Source organism: Muntiacus reevesi, chromosome 18 (genome assembly GCF_963930625.1).
Source record: "Muntiacus reevesi chromosome 18, mMunRee1.1, whole genome shotgun sequence".
NCBI classification, from domain to species: Eukaryota; Metazoa; Chordata; class Mammalia; order Artiodactyla; family Cervidae; genus Muntiacus; species Muntiacus reevesi.
In genome coordinates this window covers 43,777,386-43,798,963 of record NC_089266.1, presented here as the reverse complement: position 1 = coordinate 43,798,963, position 21,578 = coordinate 43,777,386, and the positions used below count along the sequence as shown (strand labels likewise).

The following is a 21,578-nucleotide window of genomic DNA, read 5'->3' as shown; positions in this document are numbered from 1 at the left end:
TTACAACAAAAATCTCTAACATAACGTTGGCTATTTGAATCATTTTCAAATGCACAATTCAACGGCATTCATTCCATTCACAATGCTGTGCAACCATCACCATTATCTAGTTCCAAACGCTTTTCAAAGTCATAAGAAGAGACTCTGTAGCCCCCTCGTGGGGATTGGACATGATCAAAATCAAGCTCAGCTCTGCATTCGGGAGCCAGAAGCTGCTTCTAAAGGAAGAACTCTGTGCCAAAGGAGGTTGTGACCCAGCGGAACACTGGGATCGGCCAGAGGCAACCCCCCTTGTCGGCTCAGTCCATACAGCAGCTGCTGGGGTGAGGGGGCAGTCGGGCCCTGGGACACAGTGTTCTCTGTAAATAAAGCTCCCAGGGTCCCTCAGAGCATGAACAACAGCGCTGCTCCCGGGGTCAAGGTCTCTGTCGAGCTAAGCCCAGCCTCGACAGGGCTGGAAGAAAGCCTTCAACCACATTCCCAAGCCTAGACTGGGCTTAAGATCCCCAAGGGATAGGCCACAACTCCCTGGAAATTTTAAATAATTATGTTTATTAGTTGTACACAATTTGAAAACTATAATTATAGGAAATTTGGAATACATAATAAAGAAGAAAGAAAACACCACCCACACTTGTGGCCATTTATTCAGGGTATTATTCAGGGATTGCTGTATGTCAGGACCCTTATGGGCATTATTATTCCATTTCCTCTTCAATATAACCCTGAGGTGTAGACTAATTTTATGCCCATTTTACAGATGGGACACCTGAGGCCCTGAGTTCAGTTCAGTTCAGTTGCTCAGTCGTGTCCAACTCTTTGTGACCCTATGAACCACAGCACGCCAGGCCTCCCTGTCCATCACCAACTCCTGGAGTCCACCCAAACCCATGTCCATCGAGTCGGTGATGCCATCCAACCATCTCATCCTCCGTTGTCCGCTTCTCCTCCTGCCCTCAACTTTCCCAGCATCAGGGTCTTTTCCAATGTGTCAGCTCTTTGCATCAGGTGGCCAAAGTATTGGAGTTTCAGCTTCAAAATCAGTCTTTCCAATGAACACCTAGGACTGATCTCCTTTAGGATGGACTGGTTGGATCTTCTTGCAGTCCAAGGAACTCTCAAAAGTCTTCTCCAACACCACAGTTCAAAAGCATCAATTCTTTGACCCTCAGCTTTCTTTATAGTCCAACTCCCACCTCCATACATGACCACTGGAAAAACCATAGCCTTGACTAGACGGATCTTTGTTGGCAAAGTAATGTCTCTGCTTTTTAATATGCTGTCTAGGTTGGTCATAACTTTCCTTCCAAGGAGTAAGCATCTTTTAATTTCATGGCTGCAGTCACAATCTGCAGTGACTTTGAAGCCCAGAAAAACAAAGTCAGCCACTCTTTCCCCATGTATTTGCCATGAAGTGATGGGACCAGAGGCCATGATCTTAGTTTTCTCAATGTTGAGCTTTAAGCCAACTTTTTCACTCTCCTCTTTCACTTTCATCAAGAGGGTCTTTAGTTCTTCACTTTCTGCCATCAGGGTGGTGTCATCTGCATATCTGAGGTTATTGATATTTCTCCCGGAAATCTTGATTCCAGCTTGTGCTTCCTCCAGCCCAGCGTTTCTCATGATGTACTCTGCATATAAGTTAAATAAGCAGGGTGACAATATATAGCTTTGATGTACTCCTTTTCCTATTTAGAACCAGTCTGTTGTTCCATGTCCAGTTCTAACTATTGCTTCCTGACCTGCATACAGATTTCTCAGCTTAAATACAACTTAAAATTCTCCAAGCCAGGCGTCAGCAGTATGTGAACCATGAACTTCCAGATGTTCAGCTGGTTTTAGAAAAGGCAGAGGGAAAAAAAAAAGAAAAGAAAGGGCAGAGGAACCAGAGATCAAATTGCCAACATCCCCTGGATCATCGAAAAAGGAAGAGAGTTCCAGAAAAACATCTATTTCTGCTTTATTGATTATGCTGAAACCTTTGACTGTGTGGATCACAATAAACTGTGAAAAATTCTTAAAGAGATGGGAATATCAGACCACCTGACCTGCCTCCTGAGGCCCTGAGAGAGAATCTAAATAAATTTGTCCAACCAACGTTACACAACTGAGACGATGCATACTGGATGATACAAAGGACTGGATCTGGGATTAAAATCCAAGTTCATCTTGAGCTCTTTGCAATAAAATATTATGTTAAAATGTGTAAAGTTGACTTATGAAAATAGTAATGTCGTGCAGTTCAACCTAATGCTCTTTTAATGGTCCTATCACCAAGATTTATTATTATGAATATTTACATGGATTTCCTTCTGGTCTTTTATATATCTTTTTATCATTTAGGCCATATTTTTCATATAATTGCTTATCCTTTAAAACTTTCTTTACATTGTATCTTATGTTACTATGGATGCTTCACAACATCATTTTAATAGCTTTATAACAGTCCATGGGATATATGTATTTCCTTATTCTTGGACACATAGATCATGACTGATTTTTCACTGTTACACATAGCACTGTAATGAGTAACTTTATACCCAAAGTCTTTTCCCTCTTTAACACTGAATTTTCAAGCTGTACCTACCCAGCTCTGCTGTACTTGCTCACGGGTCTCCTTCACTCATCCAAGATTTGTGAAGACAGTCAAATCAGTGTATCCCCAGTGTACCCCCAGTACCTGTCTGCCACAAAACAAGGATTCAATAAATATTTGTGAAAAAAATGAAGAAACAAGTGGGGGTAAAAAAAATAGCAAGCAATAAAGTGAGAGGACTTGAGGTCACAAAAGTGTATTCCTTTCTTTCTTAAAAAATTGCAGTATAGGGACTTCTCTGGTGTCTCAGTGGTAAAGAATCTGCCTTCAGTGCAGGAGACACGGGTTCAATCCCTGGGTTGAGAAGACCCCTGGAGAAGGAAATGGCAACCTGCTCCAGTACTCTTCCCTGGGAAATCTCAGGGACAGAGGAGCCTGGTGGGCTACAGTCCTTGGGTTGCAAAGAGTCAGACACGACTGAGCGACTAAACAACAACGCCACGTGCTTAACTGTTCAATTGTGTCCAACTCTTTGCCACCCCATGGGCCCGCCAGGCTCCTCTGTCCATGGGATTTTACAGACAAGAACACTGGAGTGGGTTGCCGTTTCCTCCTCCAGGGGATTTTCTCAACCCATGGATCAAACTCCTCTGTCTTTTTCATTGCAGGCAGATTTTTTACTCGCTGAGCCATTGGAGAAGGCCAACAACAACATACAGCACGGGAATTCATTTACTCATATGTATATGTATATATATTTATATATATATGTATGTATATTCTCTTCCAGATTCTCTTCCCATATATGTTATTACAAAATATTGAGTATAGTTCCTTGTACTATGCAGTAGATCCCTGTTGGAAGTGTTTCCCTTTCTGAAGGAAAGAAAGAACGGGCAGGCATGTGTAACAGCTGAAACTCAAGCAGTCCTACAGAAGAATCTGATGGATTTCACCTATTTGTCTGTTATATACCACTCTGTCTTACCAGCAACTAGTACAGAGCTGGGAGGGACTCCCAACTGCCATACTGCCAAAGTGTTTGCTCATTTACTCATGACATATTTACAGGGCGCATACGAGGTGGCAGGTACTGCTGTGTAGGTACTGAGGGTACAGTTATAATCGGAGCAAACAGTTCTGCCTTTGGGCAGCTTACCTTCAAGTGGGGGAGACAGAAGATGCTATAAAGGAAAATAACCAGAGTCAGGGGATAGAGGGATATGGAAGATTCTGTTTTGATAGAGAGGTCAAGGAGGTCCTCTCTGAGGAAGTGACATGGTAGCAAAGATCTGAAAAGGAAAAGGTTAAGCCAGCTAGGCACCCATCTGAAAGAAGAGGGTCCCAGCCAAAGGGGACAGCAAGTGCAAACGCCCTGGGGTGGTGACACGCTTGGCGTTGCCCTGCTCACACTCTTCCCGGCCTACTCCAGCCCCCTCCTTTCTACTCCATCCTCCCGCCCAGCCCTCGCTGGTCTAGCAAACCCCTGCCCCCACCCCCAGATGCAAATCTTAACTTCTTGCAACATCCTTTTTCTCCCTCGTCTGTTTTCCCACAATGTTCATACTTTTATTTCAATAATCATCACATCACATTGTACACTAATTTTTTTAACTCTCTTTCATCCCAGTTGGAAGTGATCTCATTTAAGAGCAGGTTGTCATATTCATCTCTGAACCCGTGGTGCCTAGCAGTGCTGAGCCTGAAAAGTATTGGTTGATCCATTTGTGTGAAATGTGCAAGATAGGCACATCCATACAGACAGGAAGCAGACTTGTGGTTGCCGGGAGTTTGGGGAAGGGAGGATAAAGAGGGACTGCTAAATAGTGTGCATAGGGGTTGTTTTTTGTGTGTGTGTGGTTAGCTTTTTTTTTTTCATTTATTTTTATTAGTTGGAGGCTAATTACTTTACAATATTGTAGTGGTTTTTGCCATACATTGACATGAATAAGCCATGGATTTACATGTGTCCCCATCCTGATCCCCCCTCCCGCCTCCCTCCCCATCCCATCCCTCTGGGTCATCCCAGTGCACCAGCCCCGAGCACTTGTCTCATGCATCCAACCTGGACTGGTGATCTGTTTCACACTTGACAATACACATGTTTCGATGCTGTTCTCTCAGATCATCCCACCCTTGCCTTCTCCCGTAGAGTCCAAAAGTCTGTTCTATACATCTGTGTCTTTTTCTGTCTTGCATATAGGGTTATCGTTACCATCTTTCTAAATTCCATATATATGCGTTAGTATACTGTATTGGTGTTATCTTTCTGGCTTACTTCACTCTGTATAATGGGCTCCAATTTCATCCCATTAGAACTGATTCAAATGTATTCTTTTTAACGGCTGAGTAATATTCCATTATGTATATGTACCACAGCTTTCTTATCCATTTGTCTGCTGATGGGCATCTAGGTTGGTTCCATGGTGGACAAGGGTTTTTTTTAGGGTGTTAGAAATGTTCTGGAACTAGATCATGGTGATGACTGCACAACATTGTGAATGCTACTAAATTGTAGACTTCAAAATGGTTAAAATGGTGAATTTTATGTGTACCTTTATACAATAAAAAATATTGGTTGACTGACTTGAGTAGAGTTGAGAGCCACGTTACAAAGGTACAAAGGCTTATGGGAGTTTGTATTATGAATAAAATACAACCATCCAGGGATCTGGAAGGTGGAAGAATCCAGTTATGAAATCTGAAGAGCCTGAATAAACACAAGATAGTTAAGTGTTTACATTTTACATCATTACCTGGAGCCCTGAGTGAGAAGTTATTGCTACAGTTGAAGGGATTTGGGTGACATTTTGATTTGAACACTGGGGTACGTCCCTATTGAACTAGAGTTTTAAAATTGAGTTCAAAATCTAAGACTTTGATTTCTTTTAGTTTCACATAAATCAATTCCATAAATAATTATCTTATAAAGCATCTGGGTATTTCCCCTTGAGATTATTTCTTAGACAATCACATCTCATCTCAACCTATATAACCAATTGTCCAATTAATCTCACTCACTGTATAACATTTTCTAAGCTACCAATCACTTATATAATTTCATTTTGACAACTGCCTTGTAGGTAGGGGTATTTTGAGCTTTATTTTGCAAAAGGGAAGACTCTTCTTATAGAAATAAACTGATATACACATATGTAATACAGTTCAAGTATTCTGATTCTGGGTCTCAAAGTGTGAATGCTGTTTTTCCTTTTGATAGTTGGCCTAAGAATTTAAATTATGTGCTGGATATTATAACAGATATAATTACAGTTCAAATCCCTCATGCACTCTAGGAGGATCTGAAGAGGCATGGACAGGTGATGTCACTTGCTCTAGTTCACACTGCTGGTTTGCCTGGTTAAAACCTGGTTAAAACACAGGACTGAATGATCTCAAAGTTTAAGCATAACCACTGAGCTCCTCTGTCTCCAGGAGACCTATTGAGCCACAGGAATGCCTTTTTGTTTTGTTTTGTTTGGGATCGATATGTACACACTGCTTTATTTATTACTGGCTGCACTGGGTCTTCATCGCTTTGTTCGGCTTTCTCTAGTTGCGGCCAGTGGGGTTGCAGCGCACGGGTTTCTCTCGTTGTGGAGCACAGGCTCGAGGCTCACGGGCTTCAGTGGCTGGGGCACACAGGTTCTGTCGTTGAGGCTCCTGGGCTCAGTAGTTGTGCACATGAGTTGAGTTGCTCCAGGGCACGTGGGATTTTTCTGGACCAGAGACCAAACACGTGCCCCCTGCACTGGCACCACGGTAGCACCAGGAACGTCCCCAGAAATGACTTTTTGATATATTCTAGTTGGTAGCTTCCAGATCATCTTGAAAAGATAAGAGTCAAATGAGGAGACATGAGACCTCCCTGATGGTCCAGTGGTTAAGACTTTGCTTTCCAGTGCAGGGGTGCAGGTTTGATCCCTGGTCAGGGAGCCGGGATTCCACATGCCTCTTGGGCAAGGAACCAAAACATAAAACAGAAGCAATATTGTAACAAATTCACTCAAGACTTAACAATTCGTCCACATAAAAAAAAAAAAAGAAAGAAAAACAAAAGCAAACAAACAAACAAACAAAAACACATGGACTGTTTCCTGAGTGGGTATCTTAATCAGGAAGTGATCAGTTCCAAGTATCAGAATACTGATTGAAAATTGCCTTAAACAAGGTCAGTTATTCCCTCACTGAACCAAAAGTAGGCGGTGTCAGGGTTGGTCCTGCAGCTGCACGCTGTCATCAAGGCCTGTTCTAGTCCTTGTCAGTGCTGCCTGTCCATGGAGAGATGGCTGCCTCTGTGATATCACCCGCCCACTGTCAGGCACAAGAAGAAACAGGAGGTGGCCACTTCCGCTCCCATACATCACTCCCACTCTTTATCAGGCTATAAAAATCTCTTCCTCTTAGTCCCCCAACAGAACTACACCCACTCTTATTTATTTATTTATTTTTTAACTTATTTTTTTTATTTGTTAATTGTTTATTTATTGAGAGACTATTTCTCAACCCAGACAGTCATAGGTTCATAGTTCAGGAACACAGGAAAGTGACAAACTTCCATGGAACTCAACCCAAGAAATTCTTTATATTCCAAATCACTTTGCACTCTGAAAGATACCAGCCTTCCTCATCTTCTCAAAATCTTTCATGGAATCATGATTTCTGTAGAAATCTGCATATGGCTTCTTTCTTCGTTCAGCCACAGCAAACTTATAGAAAGTTGCAAACCCCAGGGAGACCATGAATGCTCCAACAATATGAAATCGCAGACGTTTGGCCAGGAGGCCACGCATCTGAGATTTTGCCAAAGCAGTGGACATGGTACTTGTTCTTCTCGGCGGCTCAACCGCAACGTCCTTCCAGGCTGATGGAGAAATGGACCTTATTTATTTATTTTTTAGCAGCACAGGGCTTGTGGAATCTTAGTTCCATGACCGGGGAAGCCCCCTGCAGTGGAAGCATAAAGTCTTAACCACTGGACCACCAGGAAAGTCCAGCACACCCACCCTTATCTTAATCCTTGTTGTTGGTATTCATTCCCTCAGTCATGTCTGACTCTTTGTGACCCCATGGACTGCAACAAACCAGGCTTCCCTGTCCTTCACCATCTCCCATAGCCTGCTCAAACGCATATCCATCAAGTCGGTGATGCCATCCAATGATTTGTCCTCTGTCAACCCCTTCTTAATCCTTAGTAGAGGGAAGTGGGATTCCCAAAATGAGTTCACCTCCTGGAACATTGCCGCAACCAGGAATGTATCAAGAATGTGGAGAAGCAGCTCATGGGTACCTGGCGGTGATCAGAGAGAAAGACCTGGAAGAGCAGGGGGAGGCTCCTCCACCGGGCAGGAGTTGGAGGTTCACCCAGCCCCGGGGTCCGGACAGGAAGGATGTATGTGAAGGACAGTTACAGGGTCAGGCCAACAGAAAGCAGAGGGATCAGGAGGGGGAGGGGTTATTGCAGGAGCCCAGTGGAGACAGGAGGTTCTGATTTGAGTGGCCACAGCAATGGAGAGGTTAAAAAAGACATTTTGCAGGTAAGGCTGATAGAATTTCATGTGTTTTAAACTGTAAGATACCACACAATAGTGGGTTGTGAAATTAATATCAATTTAGTGGTTCCAATTAACCCAGATTAAAAAAGAAATTTTTTTCCCACCTCAAAATTCTCTGTGTCCTTTGTCCCCATTTTAACTTGACTTTGTCCTGTCTCCCTTTGAATCTCTCCAAATATCGCTTCTCCATCTTTTGGGGAATCCAAATACTCTACTCGCCCCCAGGGCTGGTACTCCCAGGTTCTCTCCTGGACTCCCTGCACTTTCTTCAACCCATCCCTCTCCCTGACTCAGCCCAGACATTCTCATGGGATAAAGTGTCTTTTTTTTTTTTTTAATGGCATATCACAGTCCTCTCCTTTACATATCTAACCATCTACTGGACATCTCCACCCAGGGTCCTGTGGGTTAAAAGCAGACCAGTGTTACAAACAAATAAACACACATCAGTGTTTTTTAAAAGATGAGATACACACACACAAACTGAAATAGAAAATGTCAAAGTTCATCCTACATAAGAACATAAATATTTTTTCTCTTTTTTAAAAAATCAGTATTTTATTTTATTTTTGACCATACCACATAGTATATGGGATCTTCATTCCCTGATCAGGGATCGAACCTGTGCTTCCTGCATTGGAAGTGTGGAGTCTTAACTGCTGGACCACAAGGGAAGTCCCTGTCTCTCTCTTTTTATTGAAGTACAGTTGATGGACAATATTGTGTTAGCTTCAGGTGTAGAGCAAAGGGATTCAGCTATACATATTTATAATGTTCTTATGTGCATGAATATGTAATAATGTATAACAATTTTCTTAATGTTCATATATATAAAGTTCATTTTCAGATTCTTTTCCATTATAGGTTGTTATAAAATATTGAGTATAGTTCCCTGTGCTATACAATAGGTCCTTGTTGGTACAAGTATTTTTAAATAAAGCTATTGTTTCACATGTACATCAACATCTCCTGGGTCATGGTCAAAAAAAAGTTTTGAAAATATAGAAACTGGGTAAAATGGGCTAGACATACGAATGAGAGGAGCCAGGGTCATCTGCATCTGAGCAACAAAAACAGGGAAGTGAGGAGCTGGTTTCTGGGGAAGATGACGTCTTTCATTTTGAACCCACTGATTCTGATTTACAGTAAATCATGTTCAGTGTTTGCCTCTTGCTACTTCCAGACTCTGGTCAACATAATTCTGAATGAATGCTCTGAGAAATGACGGTGTTTCCCCTCAAGGTCATTAATAATTAGCTCCAAAGAAGAGGTGGTGCTTTAATAGAGGACCTAACATTCTATGCCAGGCTCTCTGCATCCAGTTTCTAAGGAGAAATCCTCTTAGAAGGATTTCTTGGCGGTATGAGGTGGGTACCATGATCTCCATTTCACAAATGAGGAAGCTGAGGTTCAGAGAGGATGAGAAACTGTCTACAAAGCTGAGCAGGTAAAAAGTCATTTGTTGCATCTTACCAGGGAACCACATCATCTCAGAAAGCATCAATCACCAGGGTTCCTTATGGCCCCATATAATGGTTTTCTAGGGTTGCTAAACAAATCACCACAAACTGGGTGGCTTAAAGCAACAGAAATGCACTTTAAGCATTTAATTATGGAGGCGAGAAGCCTGAAATCAAGATGCAGGCAAAGAGGATTCCGTTTGTGAACCTGTACCATGCCTGTCTCCTAGCTTATGGTGTGTGTGACCTGCTGGTGATCCGTGGCCTTCACTTGTTGCCATGTCATCCCAAACTCCACCTCCATTTTCACAGGCATTCACAGGGTCATCTTATAAGGACAGCAGTCATATTGGATGAGTTGACCCCATGTATGTAGTGTGACCTCATTTTAATCTTCACTGATTGTGTTTGCAATGACTATATTTCCAAATAAGGTCAGGTTCTAGTACTGAGGGTAAGACTTTAACGTATCTTTTTGAGAGATACATTTCAACTCATTAACATTTCATTAAGTGGAATTAGGGCTTCCCTGGTAGCTCAGCTGGTAAACAATCTGCCTGCAAGGCAGGAGACCCCAATTCGATTCCTGGGTCCAGAAGCTCTGCTGGAGAAGGGATAGGCTACCGTCTCCAGTATTCTTGGGCTTCCCTGGTGGCTCAGCTGGTAAAGAATCTGCCTGCAATGCAGGAGACCTGGGCTTGATCCCTGGGTTGGGAAGATCCCCTGGAGAAGGGGACAGCTACCCACTCCAGTATTCTGGCCTGAATAATTCCATGGACTGTATAGCTCATGGGGTCACAAGGAGTTAGACACGATTGAGTGACTTTCACTTTCACTTAAGTGGAATAAGCCTCAGAGTAAAAAGGAAATTATTTCCATTGATTTGGAGAATTTTGCACAAAAAGTTGGCTTTGTGTTGGATTCATAAGTGCCCCAGAAATTGGCAAGAATCCCAGAATTCTCATGAGTACCTACATCTGGCTACATCTCCACCACCTCTTGGACAGTATCTACACAGACACTGCTGCCTCATAAAAACACAAACCCGCCACTTTTCCCTCCCAAAGTCACCATGCTCCTGACTTCCCTGTCCATCACAAAATTAAAGTCTCTCCATCTTTCATGAAATGGGCTTCCAAGGTGGCTCTAGTGGTAAGGAATCTGCCTGCTAATGCAAAAGATGCAAGAGGCATGGAGTTGACCCCTGGGTGGGGAAGATCCCCTGGAGGAGGGCATGGCAAGCCACTCCAGTATTCTTTCCTGGAAAATCCCATGGACAGAGGAGCCTGGTGGGTTGCAAACAGTCCATGAGGTTGCAAAGAGTCAGACACAACTGAGGACACACATCATACCATGCATCTTTCGTGAAAGAGCCCAGAGTCAGCAACAGAGACATCAGTGGTTTCATGGATAAGGAATCTTACACGTCTGAAACAAAAGGGTTCTGGAGAGGCACTGCATGTTGGCAGGCAGGACAAGGCAACCTGTCTTCACTAAGTGTGGGGGAAATGACCCCAGGTTGCCCGGAAACCAGGGAAGCAGGATGCCCCTCACCACCCCTTTGATAAACTATCCTAGTAGAGATGTTTTGAGCTATAGATTAAGAAAAACTAGCTGGGGCGGGGGGCAGGTACATAGGCATTTACTCATTAGGTTCTATGACTAGGAGGGATGATCAGTCAAGTGAGCGTGGTGTAGGTGAAGCGGGGACTGTTCTAGCAGTGAGTGTACAAAGAGCAAGAAACAGCCATCCAGCATTGCCTGATCACACAACTGCCCAGGTTCAATTCCTGACGGTTGCCTATGCCTTGAGGATACACTAGCTTCCAGATACACTTTGTTACCTCTAATTGAGCTTCACACTTCAACGTATGGTCAGTTTTTCAGAAACATACCTCAAGTCTGACTCTACAAAAGTCCAGGTGGTTTCCAGTTACCTTACAAACATTTTTGGTGCCAGCCTGATCTGCATCCATCCCTTCCACAGGGGATATTTTTGAAGCCCAGTGCTAAAGCCACTTCCTCCTACGGCTCCCTTCCTGGAGCTTGTCTTCAGCTTGCTGGGCTCCTGAAACACCACCTCGCACTTGTCCCAGGTAGTCCATTCTACCTGGGGTATTGGTTATGTATGTTCCTGCCTACGTTCCCCCGCCAGCTCTCCTCCTTGCGCCCCAGACAGAGTCCCGGATAGGAGTTCACCAATCTAGATGCCTGGATCCAAACCCAGGGAGGCTACCCAAAGGAGGGATCTTGCCAACTACAAGCTAAAATCGGCCCAGGCGTTCTCTTCCCAGAGATACGGCCCTGCTACCTTCAGGGGCCACAGTGGGCGAGGCCGTTTTCCGGATGCAGAGGAAAGAACCTACGGCGCAGCTGGGAGCTCCGGATCCCGGCACTACTACACCCACGGAGTCTGCATCGAGGCTCTACGAAGCGGCTGCCCGCAGCCCAGCTGGAAGCCCCTAGTGGCGGGCCGGAACGCCGCTTCCGCCGGAACCTTTGAAAGGCCGGGCGCTTTGGGGCGAAGCACGCAGGAACCGGAAGTCCGTGGGGAAGACTGGACCGTGGGAACCTACTGCTTTAGCGTGGAGGATGAACGTACCTAGTCTCCTCTTGGCGGGAGGTAGGGTACCTGGAATACTGGGTGAATCTGCCGTATGCTTTTAGCGCCTGGCGTATTTACCTTCTCAGGTCCCGTGTCCAGGTCTCCCTCTTGGAGACTCTGCCGAGGAGACGGGGCGGTTCTGGTCGCCGAGCTTCGGAGCGCTTGTAATTCCTTTCCCTGGGTTAAGGGTCCACGAGCGACTCTGGCCGAGGGCAGAGGGTCCACTGTCTGACGGCTGCTTGCTTACTTCTGGATTCATTATTGTCCCGAAACCGCAATGTAGAACTTTCCCTTGGTTTTACAGAGTTGCTTTTTGTATGTGTTTTCTTCTTTGTAGACTTATGGTAGAAATCGTGATAAAGTGTACAAAAGAAAATAAAAACCGCTCTTAAATTTACCATTCAGCTAAAACATTTCTTGTAAACGGGTAAAATTTAGTTTTATTTTATCCGCTTTGTGCAGCTTTCGGGATCTTGGTTCCCCGCCCGGCGATTGAATCCCCCGCTCTGGCAGTGACAGCGCCAACCACTCCAGCGTCAGGGAATTCTCTAAAATTTAGTTTTATTTGGCTCCACTAGATGAGAAAGAAACTAGTGAAGATAAATATTGTTTAAAATATCAGTTAATTGCAAGAAAATTTCTCTAAGGTTAAAAATTTTAAAAACGTTCAAGTTGGAAATAATCGGTTTAAATACATGCTTCTTATTGGACATAAGATTTATATGCAGTAAAATTTAGGTTTGTTAGCCACAAAAATCAGACTATATCTCTTATGGATAGTTCTTAAATTATGGGAAAGGCGGTATCACTTTGCAAAGGCCCTGGTTGGGCCACAAATAATGCTAAAAGTAACTAACGTCCAACTTACCTTTTGCTAAAATTTTCTTTTAGGGAGATGGAGATGTTTTCCACTTCCATTAGGGTACTCTTTATTCCAGGCCCTACATAATTCCTGCTGTCGGAAAGAATCCACTGCACCAAAGAAAATCATTCCCCATGTCGATTTTTCTGATGAGACTGCAAAGGAGTCTGGAAAGACACTGGACAAGCTCTTCTCTTCAGAACAGCAGGCTTCCATCTTGCATGTGTTGAATACAGCATCGAATAAAGAACTTGAAGCTTTCAAATTGCTTCGTGGAAAAAAGTCCCTCAATATTGTAGAACACAGAGAAAAGTTTGGACCATTTCCGAATTTGGAGAGTTTAATGAATGTGCCCTTGTTCCAGTATAAAATCACCATTCAAGTTTGTAACTCCATTCTTAATCCAGAGACCGAAGGGAAAAAAAAGAAGTTACAGGAAAGTCGGCTCTTGAGAAAGCTCATCAAACCAGAAATAGAGAGAGAGAGAGTTAAGGTACACTCTTTTTCTTAATGTCTCTTTTACTGCCTAAATATTTGACCACCTACTTTGCAAAGTCCTATTCTGGGCACCAAGACAGGGTTCTTCTGGCAATTATAGTTTAGTCCTGTGGACCCAGGGATACACACATAAACAATCTATTTATAGTTATTCTCAAAGACATGAGATGTACAGGTAGTAAATTGGCAATTTAGTGGAGAGAATTGTGTGTTGGGGAATGTTTACTAGAAAAACTCAGCCTGGATCCTGGAGAGAGCTAGGCTAGTAGGAGGAGGAAGGCATTTTAGGAAGAAAGGATAGTTCATGTAGAGAAGTAGGTCTGTGCAGGACTTATGTAGAAGGAATGTGGAGTTACCTGGCTGTTTTCGTTTCCTCTATTCCACATACCAGTTATACTCCTATTGCTTTTAATCTGTTTGTGCTTCTCACTGTGACTAATAAGATTCTTGAAACTTCATTGTGTAACAAGTACCTAACAGATCTTTCTCCCTAGTCTAGTCACCTCCCATCCACTTTTCTCACAGCTGTCCTGTTCTTTCTGAAACATAAATCTGTTACACCTGAATATTGTATGCTTTGGTGGCTTCCAGTAGCTCTCAGGATAAAGGAAGTTACCTTCTGCAGAAATCTACCCACCCGTCTGCCCTTTTGCCACGTGCATTCTTTATTCCACTGTCTGAGAGGTGTCAGCCTATATCTGCAGACATCTGGGTGAAATAATTCATGTTACCGTTTTACTCAGTCTTCTAGTCCTCCAGTAAGTCTTCCTGGCCATTTCTCCTCTACACTGTACTTGTATGGTGCTATTTCTTATAATGCAGGGTCATGTCCCTTGTTTCCCAGTATCTAGCACATTCCCCAGCAACATCCGAATATCTGAACACTTGCTTTGAGCTAGGTGCTGAGAACAAGTAAAAGTTCTGTCTGTAAACTGACTACTGCTGGTTACCTTTTAATAATAACTCTTTAATAATTCTTAGTTCATAAACTGTACATATTATTTCTATCACATAAACTAATTAGGATTTCTGAGTTTGTATCGTAAATCTTATGTCTGTTAAAATGTTCACACTTATAATTAAACCAGCCTTTTTTGTTTCAGGCAGTTAATAGTATTGTATCCATTGTTTCTGGTACTCGAAGAATTGCCTGGGCTCACCTCGATCGTAAATTGGCAGTGCTGGACTGGCAGCAAACCGAATATTGCCAATTGATGAAAGGATCATACCTATCATCTGTCTATTTAGAAGAGGTAAGGCAGTTGCACCTCCAAGTCCTGACCTGCTGGAGCTCCCTGTGAATCTTTTAGTCCTAAAAGGGATGAAATAAAATAGTGAGGATGGATTTTCTTTGGGTATTTAAGACTCACCTGTTCCTATTGTGTTTTCCATCGCTTCTGTTTTTTTAATTTTTAAAAAACTTATTATTTTTTGGCTGTGCTGGGTCTTCACTGCTGTGTGCAGTCTTTCTCTAGATGCGGTGGGTGGGCCTGTCATTGCAGTGGCTTCTGTTGTTGCAGAGCACAGGGTCTAGGTATCAACAGTTACGGCCCACAGGCTTAGCTGCTCCACGGCACGTGGGACCTACCTGGACCAGGGATCGAACCCGTGTCCCCTGCATGGGCAAGCAGATTCTTAACCACTGGACCCCCAGGGAAGTCCTCACTTATGATCTGTTTAAAAACTGAACAATTTATTTTAAGAAATGCCTTATGAATCAAAGGTCGATCCTGAGAAAATCAGTGGTCAAGTATACTGTTCTCAATGTTAAGAAATTTCTGCACCATTTTTTTTTCCATTTATTAGTTGAAGGCTAATTACTTTACCATATTGTAGTGGTTTTTGCCGTACATTGACATGACTCAGCCATGGATTTACATGTGTTCCCCATCCCGATCCCCCCTCCCACCTCCCTCCCCATCCCATCCCTCTGGGTCTTCCCAGTGCACCAGCCCTGAGCACTTGTCTCATGCATCCAACCTGGGCTGGTGATCTTTTTCACCCTTGATAGTATACTTGTTTCAATGCTGTTCTCTCTGAACATCCCACTCTCGCCTTCTCCCAGAGTCCCAAAGTCTGTTCTGTACATTTGTGTCTCTTTTTCTGTTTTGCATATAGGGTTATCATTATCATCTTTCTAAATTCCATATACATGCGTTAGTATACTGTATTGGTTTTTATCTTTCTGGCTCTGCACCATATTTATAAAGCTTGTTCTTCACACACTATTATTTATTGTCTCATTTGAGTCTTCAGAATCTGGTGAGATGGGCAGTAATGTTCATCCTGATTATATTGATAAAAACTGGTTCAATCAACCATCTGACGTGATTAGTCAGTTGCAGAGGTGATTGAGTCTAGGCTAGTCATTCCAACCCTATATGCTACCCTAGAAATTTTTAAAAGGTAAATAAGACAATTTTGTCCAGTTTTAAAGGCAGTATAGATCTTAGGGATTATGAAGCCCATTGCACAGATGAAGAAACTAGTAATTAGGAGGATTAACTGGCTTGTTTTAGCTCAGCTTGTTCCTGCTAGAACCAGAAGAACTTGGCTATCCTTACTCCTCCATAAAAGTCTGTGTCAGTTACTTCAAAATTGTCAACGGCAATATAATGGAAGTCACATGTTTAACAAACAGAAGTGGGACAGAGATGGAGGCCTTAACAATAAAACTCGATGAATTCTTAATTTGTTCTGGCTGCACTGGGTCTTCATTGCTGCGTGTGGGCTTCCTCTAGTTCCCGCGAGCAAGAGGCTGCTCTCTAGTTGGCATGCTCAGGCTTCTCATTACGGCGGCTTCTCTTGTTGCAGAGCATGGGCCCTAGGATGCACCGGCCTAGTTGCCCTGTTCACTCGTTTTACCTTTTTTGCCTCCCAAAGATTTCGTCAATCATTTCAAAGATGCCTAAAGCGGATTTCTATGTTCTGGAAAAAACAGGACCTTCATTTCAGAACCCATCTCTGTTTCCTGTGCTGTTACATTTTCACATGACAGAAGCCATGCTGTACGCCTTACTGAATACAACGTTTGCCCAGGACGGCCGTCATCAGGTGCTGAGCATGAATCGAAACGCAGTGGGGAAGCATTTTGAGCTGATGATTGGGGACACACGGACTAGTGGGAAAGAGGTGGTGAAGCAGCTCCTCTCAGAGTCTGTCCTGAGAGATGAGCCTCGGGTGTTCTTCCCACCTGAGAAGATAGTCCGCTACAGGCAGATGTTTTCATCTACCGAATACAACAGAGTGGAGGAGTTATATGATTCATTATTACAAGCTATTGCCTTCTATGAACTGGCTGTTCTTAATACTGAATCTTAAAATTCTGAGGTTAGTATGTTACATGGTGTTAATATTCTGTGAATTTATATTTATTAGCTCCTAAGTTGTAAAAGCAACTGTTTTCAACATCCATGTTAACAGAGAAGAAAACACACGTTTGAATGTATTTAGATGTTTAAAGTCAGACTTTTGGCTCTTGAATGGTTTACACAATAATAAACCAAGGCTAAATCAATATGAGATTCTGTGCCTCTCAGGTTTAAGTGTTAAAAAATATGATGTTCCTTAAACATCCAAAATAGGAAACAAAGTTATCTTCCTTGAAAGGCAAGTGCCATCTATACTAAAAGATTTGCATTATATTGTTAAAATAAGGACTAATGAATTTTCTGGATGGTGCTCATCGTGGGAATAAAGCTAAATATAATTGATAATGCAACTTGTCGAGTCCTCCTCTTGCTCTGTGAGTACAGTGTGGTTTGATGGCCTTAGAAGGCACTTTATCAGCTCAGTCTATTAAGCACCAGACAAGTTTTGTTTAACAGGCTCTCTTTTTCGTTGCCGCACCATGTGGTGTGTGAGGTATCTGATCCCCGACCCGGTGTCAAACCTGTGCCCCTTGCGGTGGAAGCATGGAGTCTTAACCACTGGACCATCGGGGAAGCCCAACAGGCTCATTTTTAAAACTTTTTTAATTGAAGGGTAATTGCTTTACAGAATTTTGTGCAGGCTCATTTTTAAACTTTGAAATATTTTACTCAACAGACCATCTTCTCAGAAAAGTAGCACTTAATTTTTTTCCCCATATCTCTCCATTTTGCTTAAACTCAGGCCCTCCTTTATCTCACTTACGCTGAACCCAAGTCACCCTGATGTCAAAGCATTGTCTTTTCTTTCCTTTAAAAGTGAAGTATACTTGTTGAAAAAAAAAATCCAAATAATCAGATAATAATATACATGAACGTCCTCCCTGCCAGCGCCTCCAATTCCCCAGGCACTTTAATGTGCACTCCAGACCTGCAGCCATGCACGCTGTAAATCTCTACCTCTGTGACTGTATACAGACGCATCTCCACCTGGGAATCGTTGCAGATATCTCCAATACATGTCTGAAATCACTCTTCCCCCAGGCCGCCTCGTTTGCCTCTGTGCTGTGCTCTGGAAAACAGCGTCACCAACCACTCAGTCGGTCAGGCCAGGTGGGCGGCATTCTCCTTCTCACCTATTTCTGGGGATAGCTGTGGTGAAAATGCATTCAACTCAGACATTTAAAGGATAAGACGCTAGGTACTGAAAAGTCATCAAAATGTGGTTACTTTTATCACAAAAGCAAATCTTAAGTCTTACAGGTATTTATCACCTTTAAGAACTGAGAAAGTATTCCCCCCAAATATGCTAAACCTGAAAAAAAGAAAAAAGCTATTACCTGTGTCCATACTAAGGAGGAAAATGCTGCTTTCATTTCTTGATTTTTGGTCATTTAAATACAATTCTATGGAGTTAATTTTACTTTAGCTCCTCAATTGATGAGAACTGTCAGAATTTTCTAATAACTAAAGACCAAATTAACTGGTAAATGCTCTACAGGTAGTGGACTCTTGTATTCAGTAGAAAAAATAAATCCATATACTTTAAAAAAATAAAAAGGTGCCTTAGATCGATTCTCTTTTGTATAGGGACAAAATCTATAAGATAGAGCCATGTCCGAAACTACTCAATATCCATACTACCCAGATGATTTCATCTGAAACTCCCGTTTAAATATTGCATAGTCTTACCTTTAGCCTTTAATTAAATCAATGTACTAGCAATACAAGGAAAGATATATTGAAAAAATATTGTAAGAGGTAAAAACATTTTGTACACAGGTATATGTCTATGTTTTTTACCTGTAGAAAATTAGGATCCTTACCTTTTGAAGTGAAAACATAATTCACCAGATAATGTAACTGAATGTTAAGCTAATATATAATATAAACACTTGAAATAGGAAACTATTTTCAGATACCCCTGATTATCTGATTGTAAAAATGATTTTACTTGAAATGTTGTAAATTTTAAAATCTTATAATTAAAAACAGAGACTTTCTCCAAAAATATAACCTTAAGTGGAAATGGCTATCATGTAGAAAGCCTAGAGAAGAATCCTGTTATAGTATGAATGAACAGCAGTTTGTCCAGAATATTTATATTAATATCTTTATGAAATAAAACATCAATGATATAAAAATACAAGAAAAATGTACAAGACAAACTATTTGAGCTATCAAAATATACAAGATATCACATTTGTACTGTTGCTAAAAAAAGATTTATGAAAACTACAATTCATAATCTTGACTTCACCTTCTCAGTATTCAGTGATTCACATGGTAACATATCCTGGATGAGCACACTAAAAATAAATTTATCAGGAAAAACTTACTTTTTGAAAACTGATACAAAATTTCTTTCCTTGGAAGTTTTCTTACTATTGTCCATGCTATTTCATATTCTGGATTGTGTAAACTTATTTTTAAAAAGATCATCACCTGGGTGATTCACATTCACAAATTGACAGGGTGCTGACACTTGGTTGGAGAGAAGTGGATTGAGGGTCACGAGAAAGGGAGAAGGTGTAGGTTAGTTTGGCATTGAAGCACCTTTAGAAATATTTAGGGAACTCTACCTTCTAGAAACAACCCCCACACATACTCCAACAGAGCTAAATCAGGTAATGCAAAAAAATACAGAAAAAAAATACTACCATAGTTATAAATAATCTCTAACTCCAATTTTTTCATTTTAAATATTTACACACTAATAAAATTATACAAGTAGTCTGTTTTAAATGTACATTAAGAGAAATAAACACTCCCATGAAAATCAATATAAAAATGTATCTTGAGATCCACGTGAGACTCCGTAGAAGGCATTGTTAATGTAGACTATTAAGGGAAGTCAGCTGCCAAAGTGTTCATAGTCTCTTTTGAAATGTTAAGATGAATTCCTTCAAGATAGTGTAGGAATCTGTCAAAATTACAAGGAAAAATACAATTTAAATATTAATAGTTCCATCAGATAAGAATATTTGTCAATCTGTAAACAGCTATGTCAAATGTTCTTTTTATAAGAAACTTTACCTTCTTTTACTTTTTCCTTGTTCCTTTAGCTTCTCAGTCCTACAGATGTTTCGAAGAGTTGGTAAGTATTCAATTATACTAGCTTGTCTATTACCCAGGCTCAGAAGAGATCGGCTGGAAAATACACTTTTGATGACTGCTACCCTCTGCCAAGCACTGCTGTAAATTAAAAGTAATGCATTACCTTTTGGTTTTTAATGTCCAATAAAAATGCAACAGTCTCAAACACAACCAGCTTCTGGTCTCTGCTCCACCCTGATTCTAGTCTAGACTAGATTAACTATTCCAGATGAACCTCCTGTACCATTTTCAGCACATCAGTCACTTCCAAACTGAAAAGACTTTCTTGGCCACCTGCTGTCTGCACAGCAAATCCAGACCCCTTCCCTGTGATCCATGAGTCTTCCAGATCTACTCCCCCTGCCCCCAATCTCTCATTATTTCTCTTCCCAGAAATCAGGCTGGTCTCCTTAACTGTCTCCTTAGAAGCTACAATATTAGGGGCTTACCTGATCAATAAAGCCCAGCATTTCAAAATTAGTAAGAGAAAGAAACTGATAACTTCCCCTTTACCATTTATTATTGAAAAATAAAAAGTAAACAGAAGACTTACTCTAAATTAGCTGCAGACTGACTGAAGCGTACATTGTTGCGTCTTTGAGAAATATAAAAAGTAAGCTCTCTTGTGGGATCTCTTCCTAATTTCTTGCAAGAATTCAGAGACGTTTCCAATGCTTTTGAAATAGCAGAAGAACATTTAGTAAAGCTGAGAGCTTCTACAGCCGCCTTTATTTCTCCAGATCTTTGAGAAGTCCATCCATCACTACTCTCGAGACTAAACTCATCACAAAGTCCACTTTTAACCTTTCCATTTGTCCAACCAAAATCATCTTTACCTAACCCCCTCTGTTCCCGTACATCCATTAGAAGGGCATCTAAGAAGGACATGTTGTCCACGAACTCAGTGAGAGAATTTAAACAGTGAGAAACAAGGACAGAACATTTTTTTTCTGCTGGTGTTATAGGAGGACGAGGAATAGATTCAACGTTTGACTCTAGACATTTGTTTGGTTTCTTTGTCTCTGGATTGCTTTCTTTATCTCTGGATTTCCTTTCTTCTAAATTTGAAGAAGATGCAGAGGGAAGACTAATACATTCATCAGAAATGTCCAATTCACTGTCAAATAAGTCACTGTCCTCTAAAGTTACCATCTTTTTCTTATGTTTCTTTTTTGGTGATTTTTTCAAAGGCTTCTCTCCTTCAAAAGGTGTCCCAGCAAGACATCTCATGTTTTCTGTTGCTGCTCTGGTGTCCACATTTATTGATGAACCAGAAGAGTTTTCTGTTTCTGGAATGATATCAACAGGTAGTGGCAGAATGAACTCGAGATTACTGTATAAGAAATCCACATTCTGCATTTGGAATTCTGTAAGAAGGTGGATGAGCTTACGCCGTTCTTCCTTTGTTCTGATTTTGTGCTGAAAAACAGTTGTGAGTAAAGAAATGTTATACCAGTACCCAGTCTGAACATTTTTCTACCCATATGAATAGTGTCATTCCTGTCTATCTTCAAAGTAATGAGTCTCTACCCTTCATAATTTTATTAACTTACACTTCCTCAATACATCAAAACAGTATTATGAGTCTAAAAAATTTG

General features: G+C 41.6%; 2 protein-coding genes across 3 annotated transcripts in view; one reads left to right on the top strand and one right to left on the bottom strand.

Moving 5' to 3' along the window:
- The first annotated feature begins 12,106 nt into the window (after positions 1 to 12,106).
- On the top strand, positions 12,107 to 20,091 carry TEFM (transcription elongation factor, mitochondrial). 2 transcript variants are annotated; one of them, XM_065909597.1, is made up of 5 exons: positions 12,107 to 12,174; positions 13,048 to 13,511; positions 14,620 to 14,769; positions 16,400 to 16,846; positions 19,950 to 20,091. In XM_065909597.1, the coding sequence occupies exons 1-4, from the start codon at positions 12,144 to 12,146 to the stop codon at positions 16,835 to 16,837; spliced, it is 1,083 nt and encodes a 360-aa protein (XP_065765669.1). In that variant the 5' UTR covers positions 12,107 to 12,143; the 3' UTR covers positions 16,838 to 16,846; positions 19,950 to 20,091. The 2 variants fall into 2 exon arrangements, with proteins under 2 accessions (XP_065765669.1, XP_065765668.1); XM_065909596.1 differs by lacking the exon at positions 19,950 to 20,091 and having other exon boundaries at positions 16,400 to 17,033.
- Positions 17,084 to 21,578, bottom strand: part of ATAD5 (ATPase family AAA domain containing 5) — a 35,022-nt gene continuing 30,527 nt past the window's right edge. The window contains exons 21-23 of the mRNA XM_065909595.1: positions 20,534 to 21,399; positions 19,921 to 20,079; positions 17,084 to 19,807 (exon numbers count right to left, since the gene is read on the bottom strand). Coding sequence (XP_065765667.1) covers positions 19,729 to 19,807; positions 19,921 to 20,079; positions 20,534 to 21,399 — 1,104 coding nt within the window. The 3' untranslated portion in view covers positions 17,084 to 19,728. The remainder of the gene's footprint in view (positions 19,808 to 19,920; positions 20,080 to 20,533; positions 21,400 to 21,578) is intronic.

Coding starts and splice junctions, on each gene's coding strand:
- TEFM (XM_065909597.1), top strand. CDS start 12,144: ATGAACGTACCTAGTCTCCTCTTGGCGGGAG. Junction 13,512..14,619: donor TAGAGAGAGAGAGAGTTAAG/GTACACTCTTTT, acceptor TTTTTGTTTCAG/GCAGTTAATAGTATTGTATC. Junction 14,770..16,399: donor CATCTGTCTATTTAGAAGAG/GTAAGGCAGTTG, acceptor TGCCTCCCAAAG/ATTTCGTCAATCATTTCAAA.